General features: G+C 43.9%; 2 protein-coding genes across 2 annotated transcripts; both read right to left on the bottom strand.

The window, feature by feature from the left end:
• Positions 1 to 414: 414 nt before the first annotated feature.
• LOC135518614 (pikachurin-like) lies at positions 415 to 14,835 on the bottom strand. Its single transcript, XM_064943771.1, has 17 exons — positions 14,676 to 14,835; positions 14,470 to 14,585; positions 13,889 to 14,360; positions 13,665 to 13,765; positions 13,411 to 13,511; positions 13,186 to 13,330; positions 12,884 to 13,073; positions 11,901 to 12,026; positions 11,563 to 11,806; positions 11,230 to 11,341; positions 10,916 to 11,044; positions 3,353 to 3,533; positions 2,057 to 2,132; positions 1,802 to 1,945; positions 1,597 to 1,680; positions 1,352 to 1,455; positions 415 to 1,231 (listed from the first exon to the last, which is right to left on the bottom strand). The coding sequence occupies exons 3-17, from the start codon at positions 14,274 to 14,276 to the stop codon at positions 1,080 to 1,082; spliced, it is 2,277 nt and encodes a 758-aa protein (XP_064799843.1). The 5' UTR covers positions 14,277 to 14,360; positions 14,470 to 14,585; positions 14,676 to 14,835; the 3' UTR covers positions 415 to 1,079.
• On the bottom strand, positions 14,540 to 24,501 carry LOC135517010 (pikachurin-like). The gene is made up of 8 exons (XM_064941050.1): positions 24,202 to 24,501; positions 23,630 to 23,739; positions 17,308 to 17,394; positions 17,188 to 17,214; positions 16,928 to 17,045; positions 16,390 to 16,525; positions 14,676 to 14,842; positions 14,540 to 14,577 (listed from the first exon to the last, which is right to left on the bottom strand). Exons 1-8 carry the CDS (start codon positions 24,305 to 24,307, stop codon positions 14,540 to 14,542), a joined length of 789 nt encoding a protein of 262 aa, XP_064797122.1. The 5' UTR covers positions 24,308 to 24,501.

Here is a 24,501-nt window from a genome sequence, read left to right on the forward strand (position 1 = left end):
GAAATGGCCTTAAGATTCTCAGAACAGAAAACAGAACATTTGCTCTTTCTCCTACTGAAAATATGATGATTTTTTTCAGCAATTTCTGACTGACATCTTTTTGAGTGGAAGATGTGTATGAACATTTCTAGGAAATGTTTATATGTCCTTCGCCATCACTTTCTATTGAGCGATTGTTCCCCTATGGCAGACAATATAACAAGGAGTGTATATATATATGTGTTTGTATGGAGGAGTCTGGCAGACTATTTCTGGCCCAGTAGGTGGTCAGTTGTTTGGGAAAATAATGTTTCAGTTTTTAGACTTTTTTCTCTGTTATGACAACACAAGAAAGGTAACTTTAGTGGTACACCTGTCAAGACAATATTACCACAATATTTCTCAATGTAAGACAATCAAATATAACATGCTATTTAAAATGTTTATGTTTGTAAAAAGGCATGTCAGGACATGTTATGGCATTTGTATATATTTCCACATCCATAAAATCTTCTGCATATTGCAATACATATACATCCTATATATTTCCTTTGACAGATATATGGTTACAATGCAAGTTGAAAGTTGTATTCGTCAGATGTACAGGATACACATGGTATACACTGTCCAAGGAAATGCTTACTTGCAGGTTCCTTCTCTACAATGGAACAACCATAAGAAATAATAATAGTTAAGAATATAAACATAAAGTAAACACAATGCATGTATTACGGGATTAAATACATAAAACAGCTGGATAGCAGTATCTGACAGTACAAAACCCTACACCCCACCTCAGTATCAGGCACAAAGAGATTCTAGAAGGCTGTTTCATGCCTCTACTGCCCATGAGATGGGAATCCCCCCCCCCCCAAAAAAAAATCAATACATTTTCAAAACAATGGAAATTCTTTACAGTAAAAAAACAATACATAATAAAATATTTGCAAGTTTAACCATCAATTGAGTGTTTGGGTTCATCCCAAGACATACAGTGAATATGAACATAATTATAAAACATGATATAGTCTGCTCATGGTCCCCCCTGTAAATGAGTCCCCTCTGTAAATGAGTGCCCAGGGAAACGAGGTTAGCAGCTGTCAGGGCCGGCATGTGTTGATGTTCTTGCCGGCGGCAGCATCCTCCACCAGAGACAGGTGGTAGTCAGTAGAGAGGGTGAGCTGAGAAATGCAGCCCACCAGGCCCCACAGGTACTGGCCATGGGTATACAAGCCAACCTCTTTCATTCCACCTGCAGGAACCACGGCATCATCATCATCATCATCATCATCCTTAATATTATTTTCAACATCAATATTACCACCATATCATTCCCACCACCACCCCTGCTATCTCCAACAGCACTACTGACCCAGGTACACCATGCTGTTGGTATTGAGCTGTCTCATGTTGCCTGGTGATCTCCCTGTACTGGTCTCATAGTGGTCCACTGTCAGGCTCCCATACTGGCCATCTCTGATAAAGACACAACCTCATTACATCACACCACCAGAAAACAGACTCCACCAAATCGCTGTGTAAATGCAGGTAACATAATTGTTTGTCAACACGTCAATAATTCAGAGCCAAAGAAAGGCTGGAATAGTGAGAGGTCACCTGACTGCCTTGACCTGATGCCATTGTCCATCACTAAAGGTTCCATTGATCATTACTATGGCAACACCACTTCCAAGGTTATAGCTGAATAGAAAGGGTCAACGTTAGAGAGAAGCATGATCTCCCTCTCTCTCTCACAAACACACTCTCTCTCTCTCTCTGACCTCTGGCATATAGCCTCCATTGTTTACGGGGCTACCTGTACCTGAAGATGAGAGCCCCGTCCTCCAAGCCCAGAGAAACAAAGTCACTGTTGGCTCTCACAGGAGTGTGGCCTCGCCATAGCAACAAGCCATCCTGAGCGGAGCTCCTAAAGCGCAGCAACACATTTGTCCTGCAGCCTGACACCCTGATACAGAGATAGTAGTCAAGAGTGAAGAGATAAAAGTATTATCCACTGACATGGTTAGTCGATACATAATGAAATATGCAAATAATCTGGAAAATCGAAGGGGCATACCTCTTTAAAATGTCCTTGTTGTTATAAACGAGGTAGCTTCGTCCAATAAACTGGGGAGTCTCAGTTGCCTCGGTTACTAAAGGATGTACAGTGTCTTCAGAAAGTATTTATACCCTTTGACTTTTTCCACATTTTGTTATGGTCACAGCCTTAATTAAAAAATTATAATTTTTTTTCTTCTTCTAATCCATCTACACACAATACCTCATAATGACAAAGTGAAAACATGTTTTTAGATTGTTTTTTGTAAATGTATTAAAGATGAAATACAGAAATATGTCATTTACATAAGTATTCACAACCCTCAGTCCAGAATCACCTTAGCGATTACAGCTGGGAGGTTTTTCTTCCAGTTCTGTCAAGTTGGTTGTTGATCATTGCTTGTTAATTTGGACTTATGTTATTGTCCTGCTGAAAGATGAATTAGTCTCCCAGTGTCTGTTGGAAAGCAGACAACCAGGAATTTGCCTGTGCTTAGCTCTATTCCGTTTCTGCTCAAAGGGATATTCAATGTTTTTGTAACTTTAAAAAAAAATTTACCCATCTAAAAATAGGTGCATTTCTTTGGGAGGCATAGGAAAACCTCCCTGGTCTTTGTGGTTGAATCTGTGTTTGAAATTCACTGCCCGACTGTGATACCTTACAAATATTTGTATGTGTGGGGTAGAGATGAGGTGGTCATTCAAAAATCATGTTAAACACTATTATTGCACACAGAGTCCATGCAACTTATGTGACTTAAGAAAATTCATACTCCTGAACTTATTTATATTGAATATGTACTGATATTTCAGCTTTTCATTTTTTATTCATTTATGAACACATCTAAAAACATAATTCCACTTTGACATTATGGTGTATTGTGTGGTTGCCAGTGACACAAAATCTCAATTTAAATCAACAAAAAAATTCATCCTGTAACAACAAAATGTGGGAAAATTCAAGGGGTGTGAATACTTCCTGAAGGCACAGTAAAGGGGAACATGTACTTACCCACAATTTCCACTAGATGGCACTACAACTTTTCACATGGACATTCAAATCAATAGGGTGTTTCCAATTAAAAGTAAACGCCACATGCTTTCACATGATGTTATACAGCTTATTGTTATAATATGTCATTGTAGAACCGGAGAAACATGACACACAGTGAGACTTACAGTTCATGCAGTAAGTTCCACATTCTGCTCAGCAATACCATGGTCAGAGAAGAGAGAGGGTGAGAGGTGGGTACACTAGAGATGTGTGCATGCAACATACACATGCATTATATAGTATAGCAGTGAGAGGTCTGACCTTGTAGACAGTGCTTTCCAGTGTATCCCAGGGGACAGTCACACTCATACAAGGCCTGTTTTGGGCGGCACGTGCCCCTGTTGGCACAGGGGGAGTCTACACAGGGGTGCAGGGAGTTCTCCATGTTTACCCCTTCAGAGAAGTCCTGGGGCAGACGGATGCTGCGCTCATTAAGAGTGATCTGATAGAGATGGGAAGGGCAGAGGAATATGGAACAGCCAATAAGGATACAGGAGGGTGGGAGACAAATAGTTAGGGCATAACTATGTAATGTATCCCCGGCAATCATTATGTACAATACTGTTATAGAACCACATAGCTTCAGTAAAATGTCACTAAGTGTATTTGACAGCGATGAGATTAGAAACCTTTACATTTCCTATGGGGGAGACATGCCCTGCAAACAATAATGAGTCGTTGGGACGTCCCCATGACGTCAGGAAATGGTTGCCTAAAGGCGTCAGGACGTTGTGTCATGGTCCGCTGGAGGATTTTGTCTAGTTCCCGGTTTGTCCCGTTTTAATTTAAAAACATTTTTTTAACCGAGGCCACACACACACACACACAACCTAGTTTCATTATACATCACCCCTTGTTACTGTTGCCAAGCCCATCAAGGCCCTGATTGGTGAACAACTGATCCAGTCACAGCTCTTTGTCTTTTGGCAATGCTGGGGACACAGAGTGCTTTCACATACAGTTCTCTCAACTTATATAGTTGACACATTTTGACATATATTATTACATTGTGCATGTATTTTTCATCCCAAGAATGTCTTAAAAGCGGCTAACCGGGAACTGTGAAAAGGTCCGCCAAAGAACGTTCACTTGGGACCGTCACCTGATGTTTAATTTGTAGTTCAGTTTATTCATTCAACCATTTAAAAAAACAAGCACACATACAACTAGAAAACGCCATACATGCACATGAGTTAAATCACGGAGGATAACACACAAAGTCTGGCACTTATTTCCATTGTGTTCCTCTTGAAACAAGATGGCTTGGCAAGATCGAACACGGTTGAACACAGTATGACAGCGAGATAATGAAACAAAAAAGAACATCTATTTCATCATTGCAGTTACATCATAGGGGTCATTCACACGGACACAGAAGACATCAAACAGTTGTTTTACTTTATTTTTAATGCTGCCCAGAGGGGGAAGTGATTTTTATGTGCAGAGGCAACCCCTTCCACTCCAGTATAGAAGACAGTGCCCTTCCCAGCATTACTCCTGAACCTTGATAAGCACACATTAGTGACACCTGATCTGGGGCCTCATTTATAAAACAGTGCAGAGGATTCACGTCAAAGGGTGGAGTACGGACGAAGCACAGAAAGGGCTTTTATGCACAAAAATATTCTGATTTATAACAGTGCGCGTCCAACGCCGGTTACCTTCATAAATCACAATCAAGTTGAAATTTGGCACATGTCAGCGAGCGTCTTGTCCCACCCTTTTGACACCCAAATCAAATCGTATTTTCTTTGTCACATACACATGGTTAGCAGATGTTAATGAGAGTGTAGCAAAATGTTTGTGCTTTTTAATTTAATTTTATTTATTTAACCTTTATTTAACCAGGTAGGCCAGTTGAGAACAAGTTCTCATTTACAACTGAAACCTGGCCAAGATAAAGCAAAGCAGTGTGTCACAGACAACACAGAGTTACACATGGAATAAACAGGTCAATAACACAATAGAAAAAAAAGAAAGTCTATATACATTGTGTGCAAAAGGCATGAGGAGGTAGGCAATAAATAGGCCATAGTAACAAAGAATTACAATTTAGCAGATTAACTCGAGTGATAAATGAGCAGATGATGATGTGCAAGTAGAGATACTGGTGGGCAAAAGAGCAGAAAAGTAAATAAAAACAGTAAGGGGATGAGGTAGGTAGATTGGGTGGGCTATTTACAGATGGACTATGTACAGCAGCAGCGATCGGTTGGCTGATGTTTAAAGTTGGTGAGGGAAATATAAGTCTCCAGATTCAGCAATTTTTGCAATTCGTTCCAGTCACTGGCAGCAGAGAACTGGAAGGAAAGGCGGCTAAATGAGGTGTTGGCTTTGGGGATAATCAGTGAGATATACCTGCTGGAACGTGTGCTATGGGTGGGTGTTGTTATTGTGACCAGTGAACTGAGATAAGGAGGAGCTTTAACTCGCATAGACTTATAGATGACCTGGAGCCATTGGGTCTGGCGACGAATATGTAATGAGGGCCTGCCGACTAGAGCATACAGGTCGCAGTGGTGGGTGGTATAAGGTGCTTTAGTAACAAAACAGATGACACCGCCATGCAGTAATATCTAACAAGTAATCTAACCTAACAATTTCACAACAACTACCTTATACACACAAGTGTAAAGGAATTAATAAGAATATGGACATAAAAATACATGAATGAGCGATGGCCGAACGGCATAGGCAAGATGCAGTAGATGGTATAGAGTACAGTATATACATATGATATTAGTAATGTAGGGTATGTAAGCATTATATGAAGTGGCATTGTTTAAAGTGGCTAGTGATACATGTATTACATCATTTTTTTCATTATTAAAGTGGCTGGAGTTGAGTCAGTATGTTGGCAGCAGCCAGTCTGTTAGTGATGGCTGTTTAACAGTCTGATGGCCTTGAGATAGAAGCTGTCTTTCAGTGTCTCGGCCCCTGCTTTAATGCACCTGTACTGACCTCACATTCTGGATGATAGTGGGGTGAACAGGAAGCGGCTCGGGTGGTCGTTGTCCTTGATGCTCTTTTTGGCCTTCCTGTGACATTGGGTGGTGTAGGTGTCTTGGAGGGCAGGTAGTTTGTTCCCGGTGATGTGTTGAGCAGACCTCACTCCCCTCTGGAGAGCCTTGCGGTTGTGGGAGGAGCAGTTGTCGTACCAGGCGGTGACACACCCCGACAGGATGCTCTCGATTGTGCATCTGTAAAAGTCTCCTCAGCCTCCTGAGTTTGAAGAGGCGCTGCTGCGTCTTCTTCACCACGCTGTCTGTGTGGGTGGACCCTCTGTTTGTCCATGATGTGTACGCCAAGGAACGTAAAACTTTCCACCCTCTCCACTACTGTCCAGTCGATGTGGATAGGGGGGTGCTCCCTCTGCTGTTTCCTGAAGTCCACGATCATCTCCTTTGTTTTGTTGACATTGAGTGTGAGGTTATTTTCCTGACACCACACTCCGAGGGTCCACACCTCCTCCCTGTAGGCCGTCTCGTCGTTGTTGGTAATCAAGCATACCACTGTAGTGTCGTCAGCAAACTTGATGATTGAGTTGGAGGCGTGCATGGCCACGCAGTCATGGGTGAACAGGGAGTACAGGAGAGGGCTGAGAACGCACCCTTGTGGGGCCCCAGTGTTGAGGATCAACGGGGTGGAGGTGTTGTTACCTACCCTCACCACCCGAGGGCGGCCTGTCAAGAAGTCCAGGACCAGGTTTGGCGAGTTTGGAAGGTACTATGGTGTTACATTCTGAGCTGTAGTCGATGAACAGCATTCTTACATACAGTGGGGCAAAAAAGTATTTAGTCAGCCACCAATTGTGCAAGTTCTCCCACTTAAAAAGATGAGGCCTGTAATTTTCATTCTAGGTACACTTCAACTATGACAGACAAAATGAGAATTTTTTTGTGCAAATTATGGTGGAAAATAAGTATTTGGTCAATAACAAAAGTTTCTCAATACTTTGTTATATACCCTTTGTTGGCAATGACAGAGGTCAAACGTTTTCTGTAAGTCTTCACAAGGTTCTCACACACTGTTGCTGGTACTTTGGCCCATTCCTCCATGCAGATCTCCTCTAGAGCAGTGATGTTTTGGGGCTGTTGCTGGGCAACACAGACATCATTGTTGGGCAACATCATTGTCATGCTGAAAGACCCAGCCACATTTCATTTTCAATGCCCTTGCTAATGGAAGGAGGTTTTCACTCAAAATCTCACGATACATGGCCCCATTCATTCTTTCCTTTACACGGATCAGTCGTCCTGGTCCCTTATCAGTGGTCTTGTATGTCTTCCATTTCCTAATAATTGCTCCCACAGTTGATTTCTTCAAACCAAGCTGCTTACCTATTGCAGATTCAGTCTTCCCAGCCTGGTGCAGGTCTACAATTTTGTTTCTGGTGTCCTTTGACAGCTCTTTGGTCTTGGCCATAGTGGAGTTTGGAGTGTGACTGTTTGAGGTTGTGGACAGGTGTCTTTTATACTGATAACAAGTTTAAACAGGTGCCATTAATACAGGTAACGAATGGAGGACAGAGGAGCCTCTTAAAGAAGAAGTTACAGGTCTGTGAGAGCCAGAAATCTTGCTTGTTTGTAGGTGACCAAATACTTATTTTCCACCATAATTTGCAAATAAATTCGTTAACAATCCTACAATGTGATTTTCTGGATTTTTTTCTCTCATTTTGTCTGTCATAGTCGAAGTGCACCTATGATGAAAATTACAGGCCTCTCATCTTTTTAAGTGGGAGAACTTGCACAATTGGTGGCTGACTAAATACTTTTTTGTCCTAACCCACTGCCCAGACGGGTTAGGGCAGTGTGCAGTGTGTTTGGGATTGCGTCGTCTGTGGACCCTTTGGGCCGGTAAGCAAATTGGAGTGGGTCTAGGGTGGCAGTGATATGGTCCTTGACTAGTCCCCCAAGCACTTCATGATGACGGAAGTGAGTGCTACAGGGCGATGGTAACTGAGCTAAATGACTTTTGTTTTCTTGGGAACAGGAACAATGGTGGCCCTCTTGAAGCATGTGGGAACAGCAGACTGAGATAAGAATTGATTGAATATGTCCGTAAACACACCAGCCAGCCAGCATAGTTGCCTATAAATAGTCAATGAAACGCCCTAATTAATATTCAAGACAATGATGGCAAATCACGACAGAAAGGCTAAAAAAAGACATTTCACCCAGTGTGAAATGGAAGTTCTTGTAGGAGAGGTTGAAGCAAGACAAAATATATTGTTTGGTGGACACAGTGTGGACATTACAAATGCCAAAAAGGCTTTAGATTGGCAGCATGTGGCGGACATTGTAAATGCTGCAGGCTCAGAAGGTCGTACCCTCTCAGAAATAAAAAAGTGGTCCGACATAAAAGTGGAGGCCAAAAGGCGCAGTCTTCTGAGTGGAGTAGTGACGGAGGTGGAGGGGGACACAACCATGCAAGACACACCGGATGATCCAGGTATGTAATGACAATTCCCTCCTTTCAAAAGAGTCAACCAAATGCATTCAAGTTGTGTTTAAACATATTTACACAAACAATTGTGACATTTTCTATTTATTTTTTTAGTCGCTGCGTGTTCCAGCGGGGGTCGGTGGCGCTGCAGCCGAGTGTTCCAGCGGGGGTCGGTGGCGCTGCAGCCGAGTGTTCCAGCGGGGGTCGGTGGCGCTGCAGCCGAGTGTTCCAGAGGGGGTCGGTGGCGCTGCAGCTGAGTGTTCCAGCGGGGGTCGGTGGCGCTGCAGCTGAGCGGAAGCCGAGTGTTCCAGCGGGGGTCGGTGGCGCTGCAGCCGAGTGTTCCAGCGGGGGTCGGTGGCGCTGCAGCTGAGTGGAAGCCGAGTGTTCCAACGGGCGCTGCAGCTGAGCGGAAGCCGAGTGTTCCAGCGGGGGTCGGTGGCGCTGCAGCCGAGTGTTCCAGCGGGCGCTGCAGCTGAGTGGAAGCCGAGTGTTCCAGCGGGGGTCGGTGGCGCTGCAGCTGAGTGGAAGCCGAGTGTTCCAGCGGGGGTCGGTGGCGCTGCAGCTGAGTGTTCCAACGGGCGCTGCAGCTGAGCGGAAGCCGAGTGTTCCAGCGGGGGTCGGTGGCGCTGCAGCCGAGTGTTCCAGTGGGCGCTGCAGCTGAGTGGAAGCCGAGTGTTCCAGCGGGGGTCGGTGGCGCTGCAGCTGAGCGGAAGCCGAGTGTTCCAGTGGGCGCTGCAGCTGAGCGGAAGCCGAGTGTTCCAGCTGGCGCTGCAGCTGAGCGGAAGCCGAGTGTTCCAGCGGGCGCTGCAGCTGAGCGGAAGCCAAGTTCGCCCAGCCCCGGCGTCTCTACTGCACTTCGTGTGTAACAACCCTCCAGCGGCCGTGTCCTCACATATGCAGTCCTGCAAACGCAGAGAGACTATAGACGCTATTAACGAGGTTGCCAAGGAGTTGCAGTGAGACAGGCACGGCTTGGTTTCTGCCGGTGCTTCTCTGTAAAGCTGGGCCCACTACAGCACAGAGATCCAAGAAAACAACGCTTGTTAAATCAGAACCGGCTCATAAGCCACTCATCATCGGCCAGTAAATCTGGCTGGTCTCTGAAAAATCACTCTCTCCGAATTCTTCCAACAGAGCCAAAGCAGCCATTGTGGGTCATTACACATTGTAATTGCATGCCTTTTAATACCCACCCATTTGATGGTCAAAGCTACCCAGTTGCGTAACACCTTCAGGTGTGGTAATTACCCTGATTTTAACTGACAATGACAGGGCCATTATCACATTGACAGTTCTGTGCAACAAACATGTGATAACAATAAATGAAAACTGTGTACTCGTATCTGCCCGACTGAGGCATCGAAACATGCCTCAGTTTAAATGTAATTTGTCCTACTGTTCACATTATTTATGAGAATACATTTAATAACGTGCAAGTATTGTTTAATAATTACAGATACAATTAACTATGATTCCCGATTAAACTGTCCAGCATATTTGAGGGGTTATTTTGCAAAAACAGATGTCTGTTTGTATTTATTATCCTAAATCATGTTTTTTGTGTGTACTCCAGGGAGCTCTTCATATATAATATGTGAGAGGTAATATTTAGATTTATTTTACACAATGGTATCAATTTCAAAGCATTTCTTGAGTGTCATCCTTCTGCCATCGGAGTCGCAGTTTCTAATTTTATGTGCGTACGTATGGGTCAAAGTGCCAGTGGAGGACCGCACATTCAAGTTTGTTTTTTATAAATCCCAAAGTTTGCTTAGAAAGTGGCATACACCTTATTTTCTTAATCAGTTAGAAATCTGGGCGCATAACCATAAATACTCCCGTAAACCAAACCCAGTCTAATCTGGGACACCCTAGCCTCAAAAGGCAGCCAATTGAGTTCTTGAAAGCAGCTCCTGCCTATGTGAGTATGTGGACTCCCCTTCAAGACTATCCTGATCAGCTTATTCTGGGCTATCTGGAGCTTCCCCTTCAGAAGCTTAGATAAGCCCCCCCCAAAACCAGGAAGTACAAGCGAGTCAAAATGGCATTGAATGAGGGCAGTGGCTAGCACTTTTATGGAGTCCTTTTCAAGCAGCTTGGACTTTCTACCCAAAAACTTAGTCCTGGCATTAACCTTCCCTAGCACTTAAGTGGGACTGCTTTAGTGGGAACGTACAGGGAACTAGACAAAGGTCCCCCAGAGAACGTTCCCTTGGGATCATTACGTAGTGTTCTTAGAACGTCACTGGGATAACGCCGCACCGAAACCCTTAAGGGACAAAATGGGAACGTCGCCGAATGTCCACAGGACATTCCGTTTACTGGGTGGTGTCATATATACCTACCAAACACTGGGGGCTCATTGGTCTGTGGTACCTTTTGGATACTGCCAGTGAAGTGGTGGAGCAAGGCAGCACCAGCATTGATCTTAGTCCTGGGGTTGGTGTGTTCTGGAACGCCCCCGATGTACAGAGGACCGCTGCACCTGATCTGAGTGAATGCTCCCTGAACAACAGGAGAGAGGAAGCCAAACCTACATTTACTTCAATCTACATTTACTTAAAACAACAATCAAAGATGACCAAATTCACATTTCAGAATTCTTCTAATTTACAGTTTGAATACATTATGATCAGTCTTTACAGAAATGTTCAGTGTATGTTTTCAGCAGGCTCCATGAAGGTCTGTACCTCACCCAGGCTGTGTGTGGGCATCTGGTTATCCACCTGCAGGATGCCCTCTCTGCCCGTCCTGGAGACACGCAGCTCATGCCACTCGTTCATTGTGAGCGTCTCTTCACTCCTGCACATGAACGGATACATCAACCTTACCAGTGCTTACCAGACACACCATTTCTCCTATTTGGTTACATTTATGTAATGCCTTGGTTCTGCACATAGATGGTCTTTACTCAGAATGTGCTCCACAACGTCAACATGTTGAAATATTTTTTTTTTTTATGTGCATGCTATCTCAAAAACAGGACTCTCCCACGACTAAGCAACCCTACTGTTATCCCTAACCTGATGGTGGCTGTCCCAGAGCCACAGTCGAAGCTGAACTCCAAGTATCCTCCCAGCAGACTGATTGACAGGAAGTCTCTACTGGCTGAGTCCTGGCTGTAGAGCAGAATGCCATCAGGAGCCGTCGGCCTGAAGGTCACCTCAAACTCCATCCAGGACAGGTAGTGTCTGGAGGACCGAGGCCAGGGGGCGCTGGCGTACGACAGCACAGACGCATTAAAGTACGGCACAACCAGCTGGAAGCCTGGGGGATACATGGAAGGGGTTACAGGTAAGGTGTGTGTAATTACAGTAAGTTCAAGATTTTAAAGAAATGTGGAGATGTGGTAGCTACTCACTCTCCTGGCATAGAGGACCCCTATAACCCAGTGCGCACAGACATATGTACCCATCTGCATGGCTGGCAAAGCAAGTTCCTTCATTGGCACAGGTGACCCCTTCACAGACACTGGCACTGCATTCACCTACAGGGTGAACCACATACACCATAGTGTACCAGTCATTTAAAAACAGTCCTACAGACATTCTGTCATACTAGAGGCATAGATAACAGATGTTTATGAAAGTGATCAAGAGAGCGAGGGAGAGAAAGACAGAACGAGAAAAGAGGAAGATATATATTGAAAGATAGAGTGTAAAAAAAGAAAGACAGAAAAAAAGACAGTCAGTCCACAAATGGACCAAAACAAAAATCCCCCCCCCCCCTTTTTCTCCATAATCTAATTTATTGAGTCAGCTCATTAGGGACTATTGTGTCTGACCACTTTGGCATCTCCCTGCTGGCATTCATCAAATCCTATTGAACTAGAACACAGACTTCCTTTCTGTCTCTCTGAATAATAGGAGTGATGAGGAGGAAGCCTTCCAGGCTGCCATAGAAACGCATCTCACCAACCCTAGGCCAATCTAACCAGACGCAGACCCACACATCAAAGCTTTGTCTGCTCAGTCTAAATGTGCACATGTTGTGCACAACAAGGACTGCTGTGTGTCACAATATCTACTGAACAACTGACTCAAGATGACAGGATATTCAGACATCAACAAGAAAGAAGGCAAATTGGCCAGTGACCAGGAAGTTGTTGGTTCCGACAGAAAATAAGACATGACAAGGGGCTTCAGAACAATTAGAAGTTTATAACCTACTGTCATTAAAAACTTGTATGTTAATCATTGATTGACATGTTACTTGCTATGACCTTCACGCAATAACATAAATAAGCAGGGATAAACTCACCAAACAGAGAGAGTAAATGAGGTGAGAGATTATGATGGAAACATTAATGTATTAGAATCCAGTGGCTTCAGTTCAATGACTCACCCACATCCGCCCCACTAAGAGCCCATCCCATTGGCCAAGGCCTCATGTCCGTCACCCTGCTGTTGATACTTAGCGTCTGGATACACCCCTGGAAACCCCGATTGGTCCCTGCTGTCCTGGCCAGCCAATAAGCATTAGGGGAGCCGCCCACGTAAAGAGGGGTTCTGAATGTGATCTTATTGTAGTCCCCCTGTAGGATCAGAGATTAGGAGATACACACCCGGACAGGGCCGGGCCGCACATAGGGTTATTACATTGTATAATGTGTATTTACCAGTAGTAGCAGAATGAATTGTCCTCACCTGTGAGTGTCCTGTGACAGGTGTGTCATTGTCCAGTCTTAGCCAGCCAATCGTACCCTCCCTACCGACAACGACACTGTGCCACTGGTCCAGTGCCACCCGACTCCCACTCACTATCTGAGCAGTGCCTGTGCCACAGTTAAACCTGCACACACAGATAGAGGTGAGGTGAGTCAGTCCACCCACCTAAAGTGGAGCTTCCCATGTATGAGAGCATTCACCCACCTAAAGTGGAGCTTCCCATGAATGAGAGCCAGCGAGGTGAAGTCACCACTACCATGTTCATTCTCCCCACAGAACAACAGAAGGCCATTCTCTGAGTCAGTCTGTGGGGTAACAAGACAGAGGTGAGCGTCCATTTGTTTTACATCCTTTAGAATACCATGGCCTTTTATTTGGGATGCACACAATAGCTTTACAGCTTATTTCTATGAAGGAACTGCAACACATTCAGAATGAAACAGACATCAACATTTTACCTTAAACTCAAGCATGATCTGAAAGGATTGATAGGAATTCTTCAGGGGCTCAAAGGCAACATGGGAGAAGCCGTAAAACTGTGGATATTTCACCACTACAACTGGAGGTCAAAGAAACCAAGAACAAAAATAAACAAATAAGCTCAAATTCAGTAGCAAAACAGAGAGACTAGTGTCCATCAACTAAGAAATAATAGTCCATTAGAGTGGTTCTCTTGTCTCACCCTGAGAGCAGGCGTCCCCTCCTCGGCCCAGGGCACAGTAACAGCGAGATCCCCCACTTTGGTAGTCATCTACACACACACTGTTGAGAGAACATACAGCGTCCTCACAGGCCAGGTCATACAGCCCCCTCACCTGTCCCTTCCACTGGGACCTGGGGCCGGGAGGGGTAGGGGAGAGGGGGCCAGCCGGGGTGGAGCGGGCCGGGAGTGGGGCTGAGCTAGGGGTCGGCAGAAGGCTATCCAGGCCTGGAGACGAGGGGAGGGCAACTGGGTTGGTGGTAAGGGTGTGGTTGGTGGGAATGGGTGTGGTTGAGGTGGATATTATAGTGGTTGCATTGTTAACAGTGATGATGGTGCCAGAATCAGCAGTGTTCTCTCTAGAAGACATTCCTCCTCCCCCTTTGTGTGAGATGGGACTCCATGTTCGGGACCTCGGCAGAGATCTTCGGTCTTCTTCTGGAGAGAAAAGTGGCTGGGGCAAAGACAGTAGGACACACAAAAAAGAAAAGATACTTGGACGTTTGGCAAATAGCTAGCGAGAAACATAGTGATTGTGAAGCCTGCATGACACTGTCTTTTACCTCCTGAATGAGGGCCCCATAATCAGAGTTCTTAACATCAGTCAAATCCACCAGATGAATGTTGTCGTTGTCAGGAGAACCCTGACCCAAGCTCCCGCTGCCCCCTTCCTGCACACCTAACACAAGAGACATGAATAAATGACAATCACGGACTTGGACGAGCAGTTGGTCAAATCATTAATGAAGAGTTGCCTCCCCACACTCACTGAAGGTCCATACTGGGTCAGTGATGGCACTGTGTGGGCTGGCTCCGTAGACATTGACTGCCTGGACAGCAAAATGGTACTGAGTGTCAGGATCCAGGCCTCTCACAACCACCGAGCTGCTGTTCACTGGATCCTTTAGGGACGTCCAATCAGAGTCCAGCTCTGGTCTGCATGGTATCACAGGTAGAGACAGACTCTGAGGTAACGGTATAAGTAACTGTGAATGCATTGGACTTGTTAAAATCAGCCATTACAATCTGACTGGGTAGTGTGTCAAAGACAGGCGGGTAAGGGATAGGTTAGGAACTCTCTTACACACGTTAGACAACATCCACGTGTGAGACAGGCGGTTCCAAAACACCCGCTTGCTTACAGTAATTGCGTGCTCATATTGCCATTGCTGAGACAGGTTGAAACATAGAATTGTGAAGGTCTGAACAACAGCCTGTCAGTGAAACTGAGCTCAGCAAAATCTAGACAAGTGAAGTATGTTTGCGTTGCCCTTGTCCACAAAGTCATGCTGACTACAGCCTTCATAAGTATTATACTGCCTTTGTCAACATCCTTCAACTCCGGTCACGTAGTTTCAAATGATAGTCAGTATCCATCCTCTATTCACAACAGATTCAAGCGAGAAATTCATTCAGATGCCCTCCAGTCATTTTAGCCCTCTAGTCATCTTGTTAAAAGGACAGAACAGTATCTAGCTGGATCCAGACACACATCGTCTCTCTCTCTTTTGTATACTGTATGTGTGTGGTCTGTCCCTGGCTCTGGATATCTGCTATCTGCCAGCTCTTTAGACGAGAGATGAATTACTCAATAAAAATCCTACGGTACTTCACAGCATCATTAACATTCCATGTTTGGTCTCAACACGGAAACAGGCTGCACGCAAACATTTACTCCGTTTGCTGTTCAAATGACTCCTTTTTGGAATGTCCATTCAAATCTATCGAAATGTTTGACTAATTGACTATTTCTGTAGTTCTTCTCTAAATCCTTGTACCCATAGAAAAAGAAAATGCACACAGCTCATCCCCCATTGAACTGTCAACCTCGCAAAGTATTGTGGTGTTTGTGTGTCTGACCTTAACCTTGTCAACCACTGTAAAATCCATTATCACGCTCAGCACTCCTGTAGATTTACAACATTGTTTTTCCTCCACTACTTTTGTTCATCAAAACCACACGTGTTGGCAACCTATCTGTAAGAGCAGTGGTTCCAGGAGATTGTTGAAAATAGCCACCGTATGTTTTGTACAACCTAATCTCCCGTGGACAGATTCTGCGTGTAGACCAAAGAATCAGCTGGGATTGAATGGGAGGTGTGAGATAACGAGCTGGAGTAGCTCCGGTCTTTGGGTTCTCGCCACTGTTTATACAGACGTATCAGGATTAGGGGGCGAAGACTGAGAGTTTCCTTTTGTGAGGGTGGATACTTCACAAACCGTCGGAACTGTCCATTTCTAAACACATATAGACCCACAAGTTAATGAGACAGCTGACCACATTTTGCAAGATTTTACTTAACCGAGATTATGCACAACCATAATATTTTCAGCGAAATGTGGTCTTCACGTTAATTCAAGGACACATTTAACCATTACAGACATTCAGGAAAAATAACAGCAATAAAGGAAAGAAGAAAGACAAGCGGTTGACTGGGACACACACTAATAAGCACTATAAAAAGAAGAAAAATAACTCTTACCTGATATAATACACAATGAAATGAAGGACAGGTGAGCTTCCCTTTCTTTCACTCTGTTTCCATGACAACTCGGTTTCAGTGTCCGAAATAGCCCTCACGGCTGGTTGTGAGGGGGCCGAGGGGGGCATGCACATCTCTGTTGAGGGTAGTGGTGGAGTGTGGAAAGATTTTAAAAAAACAATCAAAGATGTGAAATCTTTTCTCTGAAATTCCACGTCCTAGTTATTAAGTCAAGGCGTAGGCGCATTCAGGGGCAGTGGAGCAAAGGGGCATTCAGTAGGTTCCCGTGACGCATGAACCTCCCCTCAACCCCCAGCATCAAATTGTTGTTGTACAGTACAGCGAATGAACTGAAAATAACAATCCCAGAAGAGCCATTTGTAGTCAAAGTGCCACCTCCAACCATCCCACTCTTTTCTAAACATTCAGTAAATAATTCAGCCCCAGATTCATTGCTACACGCAGTAAGCGCACTGGTTCTCTCTCATTCAGGATGACAAGACTGGCCAAGGTGAGTCCCTCTCCTCCATCTACTTACCTGGTTGGAAGGTGCTGACTCTCCGTGGCACGCTGGGTCGTCCCTCTCCTGCCCATCCATACGCACCGACACTAAACACATACTGAGCTGCCATCTTCAAACTGCCAATTTCTACATCCTTACAGCCACAGGAAGATTAAAAATAAATATATATATATATATATATAGGAAGATAAACACTGAAGCTCTTTTTGTGCTCATTCTATCAGTAATCTCAGCTGAATGATATTAGTTGAACATGTAATGCAAAATACACTTACAAAAATGGTGTGCCCATTGAACTTTACCTGAAGGTAAAAATAAAGGATTTTCAGAGAGAAATTGTTGAAAGAATAACTTGGAAATATAATGTATTCAATATAGAAGAAGAAATAGCTCACTGCAGCCAACACGTCCAGACTGAGACGAACATTCACTGCTACTGCTGAACTTGCTGGACGGCCATTCCTCATCTCAGTGTAAAACACCTACAGCAGAATACACAAATACCGCATGTAGAATTATACATTATAAATATACATATCTGTATACATCTCAGGACACCTCAGATTAAATCACCTCTGGGATCATTTGTATTGTAAAACAAATCAAGGAAACCATGTGGTTGTCTGTAGAAAAAAGGCAAATGAGCTCTAAAGGACTGTGGGGAGTTGAGGACGGCAGAGGACAAAAAAAAGAGCCTATAACAGACAAACAGAACCAAGTCTAAGTTACTGTAGCCCACTGAACTGTATCAGATTTCTGGGCTGACCTAGATCATCATTTAACAATTTGGCCCATTACAATGACAAGCCATAGTCAAAGCTGAAACACTAACTGCATGTTGTTTTACGGTAGAACAATTAGTGTACAGCTGCCTGCTCAACCACGGCAAGGCATGGTTACTGCCACGCTGAACAATATGTCTGTCACACTATTAAATGCAGACAACAGAACTCCAAATGAGACAAAGAGCTGTAATAACTCAAAAATATCTCAAGTCTTGCAGTCTGTTCAATCGAATTAGCATCTTGCCACAACCAGCACCTCAAGGACTACAAGATGCCATATCAATGTGCGCACCTCGCTTTCCCTGCACATCAGCAGATTGTTCAAGACGCCAGCAGTACACTCACATGTCTAATAGGATTGAAGTGTTCCTTGTCCTTCTTACTTCCAAACATCCTCCCTGAGCCTATGCTGGTACTGCACAGTGTTGGCATTAACCCTCTAAGGGTAAACTCCTGTCCTGTACAGTTCCTTCAGGAAAGTATTCAGACCCCTTGAGGTTTTCCAAATTTGGTTACGTTACAGCCTCAGAAATCTACACACAATACCCCATAATGACAAAGTGAAAACAGGTCCTTAAGACATTTTTGCTCATTTATTAAAAATAAAATAAACAGACATTCCTTATTTACATAAATATTCAGACCCTTTGCTATGAGACTCAAAATAAATTGAGCTTATGTGCGTCATGTTTCCATTGATCATCCTTGAGATGTTTCTACAACTTGATTGTAGTCCACCTGTGGAAATAAATCCATTTTTTTGACATGATTTGGAAAGACACACACCTGTCTATATCAGGTCCCACAGTTGACGGTGCATGTCAGACCAAAAACCAATCCATGAGGTTGAAAGAATTGTCTGTAAATCAAATCAAATTTTATTGGTCACATACACACACTTAGCAGATGTTATTGTAGGTGTAGCGAAATGCTTGTGTTCCAACAGTGCAGTAGTGTCAAACAATACACAAATCTAAAAGTAAAAGAGTGGAATTAAGAAATATATAAATATTAGGTTGAGCAATGTCGGAGTGGCATTTACTAAAATACAGTTGAATAGAATACAGTATATACATGAGTAAAGCAGTATGTAAACATTATTAAAGTGGCCAGTGATTCCCTGTCTATGTATACAGGGCAGCAGCCTCTAAGGTGCATGGTTAAGTAACCGGGTGGTTACCGATGCCAATTTAACTGTCTGATGGCCTTGAGGTAGAAGCTGTTTTTCAGTCTCTCGGTCCCAGCTTTGATGTACCTGTACTGACCTTGCCTTCTGGATGATAGCGGAGTGAACTGGTGGAGGCTCAGGTTGTTGATATCCTTGATGATCTTTTTGGCCTTCCTGGGACATCAGGTGCTATAGGTGTCCTGGAGGGCAGGCAGTGTGCCCCCAGTGATGTGTTGGGCAGACCGCGCCACCCTCTGGAGAGCCCTGAGGTTGCGGGCGGTGCAGTTGCCATACCAGGCGGTGATACAGCCCGACAGGATGCTCTCAATTGTGTATCTGTAAAAGTTTCTGAAGGTCTTAGGGGCCAAGCCAAATTTCTTCAGCCACCTGAAGTTGAAGAGGCGCTGTTGCTCCTTCTTCACCACACCGTCTGTGTGGAAGAACCATTTCAGATTGTCAGTGATATGTACGCCAAGTAACTTGAATCTTTCCACCTTTTCCACTGCGGTCCCGTCGATGTGGATAAGGGTGTGCTCGCTCTGCTGTTTCCTGAAGTCCACTATCAGCTCCTTCATTTTGTTGACATTGATGGAGAGGTTATTTTCCTGGCTCCACTCCGCCAGGGCCCTCACCTCCCCCCTGTAGGCTGTCTCGTCATTGTTGGTAATCAGGCCTACTGATGCTGTGTCATCAGCAAACTTGATGATTGTGTTGGAGGTGTGCGTGACTATGCAGTCATGGGTGAACAGGGAGTACAGGAGTGGACTGAGCATGCACCCTTGTGGGGCCCCTGTGTTAAGGATCAGCGAAGTGGAGGTGTTGTTTCCTACCTTCACCACCTGAGGGTGGTGGCCCGTCAGGAAGTCCAAGACCCAGTTACACAGGGTGGAGTTCAGACCCAGGGCCCGAGCATAATGAGGAGCTTGGAGGGTACTGTGGAGTTGAAGGCTGAGCTATAGTCAGTGAATAGCATTCTGACATTGGTATTCCTCTTGTCCAGATGGGATAGGGCAGTGGGCAGTGCGCAGTGCGATGGCATCATCTGTGGATCTATTGGGGCGTTAAGCCATGGATAATGAGAGCCCACAGTCCTTGGGAGCGGGCCGAGTCGGTGGCACTGTGTTATCCTCAAAGCAGGCAAAGAAGGTGTTTAGCTTGTCTGGAAGCAAGACGTTGGTGTCCGCGACGTGACTGGTTTTCACTTTGTAAACCATGATTGTCTGTAGACTCTGCCACATACGTCTCGTGTCTGTAGAGCTCCAAGACCAGATTGTGTCGAGGCACAGATCTGGGGAACAGTACCGAAAAAGTTCTAAAGCATTGAAGGTCCCCAAGAACACAGTGGCCTCGATCGTTCTTAAATGGAATACGTTTGGAAACACCATGACTCTTCCTAGAGCTGGCCTTCTGGCCAAACTGAGCAATCGGGGGAGAAGGGCCATGGTCATGGAGGTGACCAAGAACCCAATGGTCAGTGACAGAGCTCTAGAGTTCCTCTGTGGAGATGGGAGAATCTTCCAGAAGGACAACCATCTCTGCAACATTCCACCAATCAGACCTTTATGGTAGAGTGGCCAGACAGAAGCCACTCCTCAGTAAAAGGCACATGACAGCCCACTTGGAATTTTCCAAAAGTCACCTAACGCACTCTCAGACCATGAAAAACAAGATTCTCTGATCTGATGAAACCAACATTGAACTCTAGTCAGGATTGAGGAAAAGATGTACAGAGCAAAGTACAGCGAGATCCTTGATGAAAACCTGCTCCAGAGTGCTCAGGACCTCAGATGGGGGCGAAGGTTCACCTTCCAAAAGGCCAACGACCCTAAGCACACAGCCAAGATAACACAGGAGTGGCTTCAGGACAAATCTCTGAATGTCCATGAGTGGCCCAGCCAGAATCCGATCGAACATCTCTGGCAAGACCTGAAAATAGCTGTGCAGTGATGCTCCCCATCCAACCTGAAAGATCTTGAGAGGATCTGCAGACAGCGGGAGAAACTCCCCAAATACAGGTGTGCCAAGCTTGGAGCATCATACCCAAGAAGATTCGAGGCTGTTATCGCTGCTAAAGGTACTTCAAAGTACTGATTAAAAGGTCTGAATACTTATGTAAATGTGATTTTTAGAGCTTTTTGCAAATGTATTATACATTTAAAAAAATGTTTTTGCTTTGTCATTATGGGGTATTGTGTGTAGATTGAGGGGAAAATTTTAATTTAATCAATTTTAGGATACGGCTGTAATGTTACAACACTTGGAAAAAGTCAAGGGGTTTGAATACTTTCTGAATGCACTGTATAATGTGCTTTAATTTCTAAATGGTAAATCAGATATGTATGAAAATACCCTCAAATAAAAAGGTGACATTATGTACAGTCGCCTCATGAAACATTTGATCTCAAATCCAAAAATTATGGAGAAAAAAAAGAATCTATTCAATAAAATATCTTTATCCTCATTAATGTGATGCTCTCAAACTTTTGCATAATTTCAGCCAGTAATTTTAAAAGTGGTGCTCACGAGCCAAAACGGGTCACCGTTTTTTGTGTACTACGCCATCCAATTGTGTACTACGTCATCCATTTCGTATGATACTGTACGTTACGTCCTGCAAAAAATATATACAAAAATGTATGAATCCAATTCGTACAATATGTTACAAATTTGTTGTGCTTAAGATACTGGACTGCAGCTTTAAGTGCATAAAGACACTTCATGACAGGCTTCCCTTCCTAAATCATATACACAAGACAAGTCACCTTGGTAGCTCTTTACACTCATAACACATATGCGGTTTGAAAATGGCAGATTTGGTCACTGATAAGCACCTAAATTGGACCGCAGTGGCTAACATGCTATACATGTCAGAGGTAAGAGTCTTCAGACTCTCCACTTGACAGCACTGTATGGGATTCAGCTGACAGGCATTCTAAAACGGCAGCATCAAGCACAACAAGAAGATGCCCCCATCCCTCCTGCTAATTGGGCTACTTTTGCATATTTTTCGTTGCTTGAGAGAGGGGAATGCTGTAAATCAGGAGAACTGGAAGCTATTGAGGATTGTAATAAATCCTGCTGTGATGTCATACAAGCAAACCACACACCCCTAAGTCCAAATGTGCACTTCATATTTCCATATTATAAAACAAATTCAATTACAGCATTAATGTTTATAATCGCATATGTTCAATGTACAGTTATAAGGATAAAATGGCGTCATACCCTGGGTTGTTCTGAACAGAATGAGCCTATGTTTGTCGTATTTAGAAGACAATTTGCTGTGGAACACTCCCCTGAATGCACTCATGAATCCATTCTATACGCACCAAAGTGCCTTGTGAAAACTTAACACTATAGGATTGTATTGTATAACTTAGCTAGTCATGTTGACAATAGAACAAGCTTTCAAATTATGCCCATCTGACCGAGATTGCAATATATAATGGACTGTTTTTGGATTGCGTAAACACCAGTATGGTGTGATGGTGGAGATGCAGGTCCAGTCAGTGTGCCCCCCCCCCCAACGCAAATACTGCTTACAGATATTTTTTATCAATAATTATGATTTAAAAAAAGTGGGTTTAAAAATTAAGTTAGTAAATCATTTTACATCAGAATTTTTTTTAAGCAGGGCAAATCTGAGGGGGCACGTGCCTTTGTGTCTTGGGCGTAACGGATCTTGATGCAGGACTATGTTCCAAACAAAAAAAATACAAGTGTGCTTGTATCTCATAGAGCCTTCAACCTCATAGTTGAAGGCTCTTTCCTTGAGTCATAAAAGTGCATTGAAATGATTTAGTAACTGTGCAGACTTTGGAGAGGTGTATGGCCTCTTGTGCAAATACTTTTCTTACGACTTACGTTGCACCTACCCCTCATTTACCATGAATATTGTTATTATGTTACTGCATGAATCCACAGTATTTTCAGATTTCTTTATCGGCAAATCCTGTGAAAAGTACAGTAAAAGTACAGTAAAATTCACATAAAAGCAAGTGTAATATTCGTATTCAGTCTTGTGTCAGGTGAAGGGATGTGTCCTCACCTTTTGGTCTGATAATTTACCCATAATCGACAAAGTGTTCCCGTTCAATTGCTACCGTGGTTATGCATAGGTTTCTCATATTTTCTTCTGTTTGAAACAATTCCATTTGGTACCATCCCACGAGTGTAAACGGTTAACAAACAATCTGCTAAAATACAGTAAAGACAGGCTTGTTTTTTGATCTCAAAAGGTAGCAGTGACGAGAAATCTGACAGAAATGAACACTCTCATAAAGACACAGTTACTTTGTAGGCTATCCCCTGGAGGGAAACTGACTGGGGGTTAAATGACTTTGACTAGATGACAAAATGACTACAGGATTTTACAAGCCGTCATGTGGATCTCTAAGCATGGATTATTAATTTAATCATCTCCTCCCAGGCTCAGGGCCTTGTCACAATTCGGTATTACAACGAAGAGTCTGAATATAAACTGTGACTAAAAGCAAACAACCCCTTTCTGATTTTCCCTTGGGAGAGTACATTTAAAACCCGCAGTAGCTAATGATGTGTGTGGGAAGCAAACTTTGCAGTTTCACATGACAATGGGGTTTCTGTCTACTAGAGATATACCAAGAGAGGAAGTTTGATTTGGAATAAATGAAAAACAAACAATTTTCTTCTGTTGGGAGAAGGGTAGGCAAGGGTCAGTCGCTCTCTCTTTATGAGAACTTGACTCATTCCAGAGGTGTACAAGTGAGACACTGTAGATCTTACCTTGTAACCTGTAACAGTACTGATGTGTCTCAAGGGTATCCACCACTTGACCCGGACTGCAGTGCAGTTGATCGTCTCCAGCTCAATGTCCAGAGGTGGATGGAGACGCTCTGCACAACCAAGAAAAACATGACTATTTTTAATACAGTAGTACCAAGTGAACAACGACAGTAACAGTTATAATTGTATTTAACAATTGTGTCCACTGGAAGTTGTACTATGGGATGTTTTCAAACCCATAGAGCTGCTGAGTTGACAGCATAGCTCACATCCCTATATTACCTAGCTATCTTCCGTGGCAGCTATATTTAAGCTATATACTGGGAAAAGAAGTTCATACATCAACATATGGGCTACAGGTACGAATAACCCCCGATAAACTGTAACGCCTTCCAAAAGTCACCGAAGTCCATGTGTCGCCTAAACATAACAATGCTGCAAGGATTTTAATTGGGTGAATTGGGCTACATCATAATAAAACAAATATTAAGCTACACAACAAGCACTTGTATAAAATGTCCACAATAAATTGTCAGAACTTCAACTTAATGCAGGTGAGGACATTAACTTACCTGATCCTCTGACGTACGTCTTTTTAACAGCAAAAGATATGCCCACCGCGTTCAGTAACACCAACACAGTAAAGCACATGCGTATATTTTGACTCAAGACATCCATAACTCAGAAAGAGTTAATCAACTGTAAACAACACAGAGCATAAAACTTTGAGGAATGCGTTTGAGCGAGTGTGCACTCCGTTGCAAACGGAAAATGTTTCCCGAGAATAGGTGTGTGTGTATGCGTAAGCGAGACGAGTTCAATCATCTCTCCGAGACGGTCAACATTCGGATGATGATACCAGACAGCCTTCT

Source organism: Oncorhynchus masou, chromosome 28 (assembly GCF_036934945.1).
Source record: "Oncorhynchus masou masou isolate Uvic2021 chromosome 28, UVic_Omas_1.1, whole genome shotgun sequence".
NCBI lineage: Eukaryota > Metazoa > Chordata > Actinopteri > Salmoniformes > Salmonidae > Oncorhynchus > Oncorhynchus masou.

Coding starts and splice junctions, on each gene's coding strand:
- LOC135518614 (XM_064943771.1), bottom strand. CDS start 14,276: ATGTCTTCTAGAGAGAACACTGCTGATTCTGGCACCATCATCACTGTT. Junction 13,766..13,888: donor AGGGGACGCCTGCTCTCAGG/GTGAGACAAGAG, acceptor TTTGACCTCCAG/TTGTAGTGGTGAAATATCCA. Junction 2,133..3,352: donor TGGAAAGCACTGTCTACAAG/GTCAGACCTCTC, acceptor TACATCCTTTAG/TAACCGAGGCAACTGAGACT.
- LOC135517010 (XM_064941050.1), bottom strand. CDS start 24,307: ATGGATGTCTTGAGTCAAAATATACGCATGTGCTTTACTGTGTTGGTG. Junction 17,395..23,629: donor GTACTGTTACAGGTTACAAG/GTAAGATCTACA, acceptor ATTCTGCTGTAG/GTGTTTTACACTGAGATGAG. Junction 17,215..17,307: donor GTCTGGACGTGTTGGCTGCA/GTGAGCTATTTC, acceptor TTTTACCTTCAG/GTAAAGTTCAATGGGCACAC.